Genomic DNA, 6,844 nt, shown 5'->3' on the forward strand with positions numbered 1-6,844 from the left:
CAAACACTTCCACTTCCATTCTTCTTGTACAGGAAGTGGAGAACAGAAAGAGGCTCTAGACCGAGCTCAGCGGGTGTGTTTCCGGAAGCCCATCACACCTCTCTCCACCAAAGAAGACATGGAATTCATCTTCCTCGGCGAATCTCTAAAGTCAGGGGAGATAACTGCTACTCTCAAAGTGAAGAATGATTCCAGGGAAAGCAGGGTCATTGACGTCTACATCTCCGCCGTTGCTGCCTACTACACCGGCGTGTCAGCCGTTGAGCTCAAGGAGACGTCGCCCACCATAGTTATTGAACCATCAGGGGGTAAGACTAGACTGCGACATGATAATTTGATGTACAGCTATTCCTTAGAGAGGGGTCACGGTGGGGTGGTAGGCTCGAGAAGGTAGAGTGTTGGATGAATGGCATGATTCAGACTGAGTAAACCAGTGAAACAAAGCTTATCTAGGCCCCTCAGATGTTTCTGTCAAAATGATTGACGCGGTATTTTATTTCGTTTGTTTGTGGTTTAACGCCGCACTCAGCAATACCCCAGCTATATGAAGGTGGTCTGTAAATAATCGAGTCTGGGCCAGACAAGCGAGTGATTGACACCATGAGTATTGATTATGCAAGTGGGATACGATGACATGCATCAGTCAAGTCAGCGAGCCAGACCACTCGATCCCGATAATCGCCTCTTACGAGAGGTCTGCTGAAGACCAATTGTAACCCGGATTCGGGATTCTTTGTATTTTCAGTTGTCCCTTATATATACAATTTCTGTAGTATTGGCTCACTACTAGTATCTACACTTCTGCACTACATTATCCTAAACTATTATCCCTGACGACATGTCATCATGGCTTTCAAATAAAGTAGTGATAGGGTTAGAAGACGCGCGAACAACTTGTTCAGAATGCAGCAACACGTGCAATGTACTTTCTGTCCCTCAGAGAGCGCTGTGTGTCTCAAGTTGAACCCAACCGAGTACATCAACAGTTGTGACGCCGACTCCCATGTCAACGTGTACGCTTGCGGCATCGTCAAGGAAACGGGGCAGAAATTTGCTACCAGAGAAGTTCTCTGGGTTGACAAGCCTCTTCTAGAGGTCAAGGTCAGTGGGAACCCTGTTATCGTGCCGATGTTGACAAATGACCGAGGCAGGTGCGAGCGATACATCCGACACAACTGCAATTAATACGCAAAACCATTTTCGTTTGTAAGTCGTGGCATTCGTTTAAGCCATATCGCCATATGATTAAGTAAAACTGGATTATATTTATGTAATACTTTTGCGAAGTCAGCCACAAGCTTAAAGTGCGTGTGTGTTTGTGTTTTTATGTTTGTTTTTTTGTGTAATAAAAAAATGATAATGATAATGATAAAAAAGGGATAATATTTTGCAACAAAAAAAGGTTTACAGGGTGTTAAATTAAATTACTAATAGACATGTTCATATCGTTACCAAATATCTTTTTATATTAAAACAATTAGATTCTGGTGTCATTTTATCCCCAAAGTAAATACAGTTCAAAATGCACTGTATGATGTGAATGAGATGACGTAAATATAATATAATTTTTCATGACATGAGGTGGCCAGTTTAAATTTGAAAAACTCGCTCTCGCCAGGGGAACTGTCTGTGTCGAATGTAGTCTTCATTTGATTTCATTGTTGAATTTGTATGCTGAACAATCTGTCTCCACAGACGGAGGGACATGCTCAGCTTGGTAAGCCGTTTGACGTCGTCGTCAAGATCGTCAACACGCTGTCCCTTCCACTGACGGGCGGAGTCATCAACATTGAGGGGCCCGGCATGCCAAGGATATCCGGCATCAAGATAAAGTATGAATTGTTTGACGGGCATTACTTAGAAGTTGACGAATGACAAAGTAGACACAAGTTATGGATAAAAACTTCTTTAATACAGTAAAGGCGACGTTTCGGTATAGATCCTTAGACTAGCATAGTCTTGCTTGACAACGGTATAAGGATCTATATAGAAACGCTGCCTTTACAGTATTATAGAAGTTGTTATCCATAAATTGTGTCCAAAATAAAGTAAGCACGGGGATAATCATAGTCACTTAGTTTGTTTGTTTGTTGTTTAACGCTGCACTCCAGCTATATGACATCAGTCTGTAAAAAATCGTCTGGATCTGACAATCTAACGACTAACATAGTCACCTTTTATGACAAGCATGGGTCGCTGAAGACCAATTCTTACCCGGAACTTCGCGGGTCTAATCAGTAAGATTTTCACGAGATATTCACGAGATATATACTTGTAATCTAATCGAATCGACGGTAGGGCAAGGTAGACTACAGATACTAGTTGTTTAACGCGACACTCGGCACTGTCACTCGACAGCTGTCTGAAAATGATCGAGTCTGGATCAGATAGTTCAGTGACTGATATTATGAGCAACGTCCCATGACGTCGGGGTACGATGACACAGAATGAAACAAGGCACTGGGTCTCACTGTCAGTCGCCTCTTACGACAAGCGACCCGTGAAGATCCGGGGTAGAATAGGTCTTCAGCTACCCATGCTTGGCGACAAGAAGTGACTAACGGGATCGGGTGGTCAGGCTCGCTGACTTGGTTGATGCATGTCATCGATCGATGACATGGATCGATGCTCATGAAATCAATCACTGGATTGTCTGGTCCAGACTCGATTATTCACAGACCGCCGTCATATAGCCGAGTGCGGCGTTAAATTATTAAAAACAACAACCAACCAATCTTACGACAAGCATAGGTTTGATTGGAAGCGATTTAACCTGGATTCCCACGGGGACGTTTAACATTCATTTGGATACGCGTTCCGTTGGTGACTCCCGCAATGCAGGACAGTCCATTCTGATTATTAGGGATATGCAACATGTATTTCGCCGATTTGAATGGATCCGTCTTATAATCTCTTCAGATCAAATGGCAATATTAGGTAGCATTTGAACAGTTACCATGTCTGCCATGGATAATGACTATTGTATTATTTCGCTTTTTAGGAAGAATATCGCCCCCGGTGATGAGCATAGGGAAACTATCAAAATGTCGTCTGCCAGAAGACTCGGCCGGAAAGAGATAATCGCCAACTTCTACAGCAAACAAATGTGTGACGTCACTGGCGTAGGGGAGATCGAGATCGAGGCTGACGCACATTAAACAATCGAAGAAAACAACCTTTGGGTACCAAATTTTATTGCAGCCTCTGAAGGCGTCAGCCTTACACTTCCCGTGGATGTCGTCAACAAATAGACAAATACTACTTCAGATTATGGGACATTATATTTATACGGGCAGTGTTTGCAAGGAATTTGGTTTCAGTGATAGACTGAGAAATTATAATCTCTCGACCTCCAAGAAATAGTGCTTAACTTCAACTGTTTTTTCCACTGGTATTTATAGCGTGAACTGTTATCAATACAAGGGAGATAACCCAACTGTAAGCACCATTCGGCACGTCTCCCACAGGTCATCATCATCTCTGCCTGCTCTCGAGGAATCAAGGTGACTATCATATGACGAAACAGTCTGTCGTCAGTTGAACTTTAACGTATAAGTACATGTTAAAAATGTTTCTATTTATTTTTTTGTTAATCAAAGTGTTTTCTTAATTTCTTATAACAGGGAACATATACCATATCGGTATCGGTCTCTGCTTATGATCATAACAAACTTTTGAAAAACGATCTAATGTTCAACGATCTTTTTTTGGCGGTAAAAAGATCAGGGTAAGGTGTAATGTCTCCTCTCCACTGATGTCCGAGTTCGATGTTTAGGCAGCGGAATGAGCGGAATGAAGCACGAACACGCATGGTCGAACGAGGTCCACGGAGTCTATCCGCATACATTTCCTCAACCGGAAGTGGGGCAGTTTAGATGGTGTTACAGGTCTCTGTAACATATGCCACATATTACCCTGTATTAATGACGTTATAAGACGAGTAAATTCATTTGATTTTTAATCGTTTCTCCATAAGCATTGATATATTATGTTGTTTTTTTATCATATATTACTTCAAACAGACTTTAAGTTCTTGAACCCGAAAACTTTTTAGTTTACTTTTGCTGATCGGAAATTATATTTTAAGATATAATTAATTTCACACCAAATGTAAGGAATAGTATCAACACGGACTTGTTATATAGGTCCGTGGTATCAACATGGACATTCATTCATCCTTTTTAAACGATATACTAGTATATTTACTCTTATATGGAAAGGGTCTTAAAATGTATTCTTGTAACATTAAACAAAGGATAATTCTAAAAAGTGGCATATGTTATTATATTTTTATTGAAAGTAATTCCATCTCATACAGGTATGACTGTAGGCCGGAAACCCAGTGTTATGTATGTTTGCCTAATGTCACTGACTGATGCGTCTTTAGAAAAGAATCTCCATCACGATATATTTGTTTCTGTTGATTTCTGTCAATCTGTCGTAAACAGAATCAATTTATGAGAAAGTTGTACGTGAAGTACGTGTATACGTTACAAGTGTAATATTGCGAATGATCATAATTAGTGACACAGTGTGTCTATAAATGTAAGACGTGACTATACACTGTATGCATGGCTGGCGGTTTCTTAATATAATCGTCTACCCCTAATGGATCGAGTGTTATATCTCTTTTGTTGAGTCGGATTTTGTTTTCACAGGGTAGAGAAGAAACTGTTTCGCTGAGCGTTTTGTTTCTTGTTCATATTCCCGATTATGTCATGTTCATTTATACAATATGTTATATACAGCCAAAACTAAATAGATGATAATGCATAATTATAAATAAATTTGTTAAAAGGGTAATTTTTATTTTTTTGGATCAATGTTTTGAAACGCTGTGGTATATTTTGTATCAAGACAACCTCTGATAACAGGGTCGTCCACGTGTGACGTCACGTCAACAAGACAACTATTTTCGGTTGGATCATCTTCGGAATCGATACCGAACTGCCATTTTAACGATTAGTGGCAGAACCGTACGCAGCCAGTAGAGGGAGCACAACGTTCACCCCGACTGCTAGCAATACGCCCAATTCTGCTTCCACGTAACAGGGGGGCACGGGTGGCCCAGTCGTCTAAGGCGCCGCGATTCGCTGTGCAGAGTTGCGTCCCTTGGGCATGCCAGAAACCTATGATTGTGGGTTCGAACCCCGGTTCGCCCCGATTATGTTCCTAGGTCTGTCAGCACCATACCCGTGCTCGTGGGTTTCCCCGAAGTGGTAAACGTCTGAGACCTGCATCACTTCGGGCTTTTCTCCCACATCAAGCTGACACGCCGCGATATAACTGGAATACTGTTAAAAGCGGCGTTAAACCAAACTCACTCACTCACACTCCACGTAACAGTCAGGCACGCCTAGCCTGGTGAAGACAGCGTCTGAGGTTAAGAAGACAAGACAATGACAGTATACTGTTCACAGATGAGTCCAGGTTTAACTCAAATCTGACGGCCGTGCAAGGGTCTACAGGCGTCTAGGAGAACGTTTTAGCGGCGCTTGCGTTACTCAACGTCCTCAGTTTGGAGGTGGAAGTGTAATGGTATGGGGTGGCATCACAACTCGTCATTGTTAATGGCAAGGACATCGTTCCAGATCTTTAGTCCTGTCAAGGCTTGACTCCTGTAATAATCTGATGGGTAACATCGCAGATGTACAGCTCAAGAGGCTTCAGGCATACAAAACGTAGATGCATGTATTGTTACCAGAACTTAAAAATGGGCACCAATCCAGCTCTGATGTCGCTGCATCGGTTGCCTTTCAAAACTGGTGAAGACAGCGTCTGAGGTTAAGAAGACAAGACAATGACAGTATACTGTTCACAGATGAGTCCAGCTTTAACTCAAATCTGACGGCCGTGCAAGGGTCTACAGGCGTCTAGGAGAACGTTTTAGCGGCGCTTGCGTTACTCAACGTCCTCAGTTTGGAGGCTTCAGGCATACAAAACGTATAGATGCATGTATTGTTACCAGAACTTAAAAATGGGCACCCATCCAGCTCTGATGTCGCTGCATCGGTTGCCTTTCAAAACTAGAATTGACTATAAAGTATTGTTGTTAGCTTACAAATGCTTCAATGAATCCGCCCCACTGTATCTGATGGAATTTTGCCTTATATAAACCATCTAGATACAGTTGAGAATTGGTCTTCAGCAATCCATGCTTGTTTTAATAGGCGACTAACAGGAATATCAAATTAGCCACCCTACATTTTCAGTACCCAATTTGTATTGCTACACTACTCAGTCTAACAGATCAATCGGAAGGTGAGCTACAAACAAGCCCCAGTGTAGGATCGGTGATATCAACAACATGGCGGCCAGTTGGTTGATTGGTTTGTTGTTTTATGCCGCACTCAGCAATATTCCAGCTATATGGCGACGGTCTGTAAATAATCGAGTCTGGACCAGACAATCCAGTGATTAATGTCATGATAATACATCCACGCAATTGGGATCAATGACATGCTTCAATCAAGTCAGCGAGCCTGATCACCCGATCCCGTTTGTCGCCTCTTACGACAAGCACAGTCGCCTTATCGGCAAGCATGAATTTGCTGAAGACCTATTCTACCGGGGATCCTGGCGGGCAGTCCCACTGATTAGTTACAGAGAGGCTGAAATATGAATTATGGATACACAGACAAAACTGTCAATGCAACATTCCAGGTAATCTGTATTTGTGGCCTAACCATGTGTCCAGTAGATCATTTCAGGAGGAAAAATGAACAAACAAACAATACTTTGTTGAAGCATTTTAAACAAGCACTTTTAAAGCAAAGAATAACAAGACAAAAACTGAACATACTTGCTTCACTGGTAAAGACGTCTCCAGCACATATATCAGTTC

General features: G+C 42.0%; 1 protein-coding gene across 2 annotated transcripts in view; it reads left to right on the forward strand.

Annotated features, from left to right (window-relative positions):
- The window catches only part of LOC139454141 (hemocyte protein-glutamine gamma-glutamyltransferase-like), a 44,136-nt gene extending 39,343 nt beyond the window's left edge, over window positions 1-4,793 (forward strand). For both annotated transcript variants that reach the window (XM_071235665.1, XM_071235666.1), the window contains 4 exons: window positions 33-308; window positions 941-1,101; window positions 1,696-1,832; window positions 3,002-4,793. In XM_071235665.1, the coding sequence (XP_071091766.1) occupies window positions 33-308; window positions 941-1,101; window positions 1,696-1,832; window positions 3,002-3,158 (731 nt within the window). In that variant the 3' untranslated portion in view covers window positions 3,159-4,793. The remainder of the gene's footprint in view (window positions 1-32; window positions 309-940; window positions 1,102-1,695; window positions 1,833-3,001) is intronic.
- The last annotated feature ends 2,051 nt before the right edge of the window (window positions 4,794-6,844 follow it).

Source organism: Haliotis cracherodii, unplaced genomic scaffold (genome assembly GCF_022045235.1).
Source record: "Haliotis cracherodii isolate W230 unplaced genomic scaffold, xgHalCrac1.p SCAF_10, whole genome shotgun sequence".
NCBI classification, from domain to species: domain Eukaryota; kingdom Metazoa; phylum Mollusca; class Gastropoda; order Lepetellida; family Haliotidae; genus Haliotis; species Haliotis cracherodii.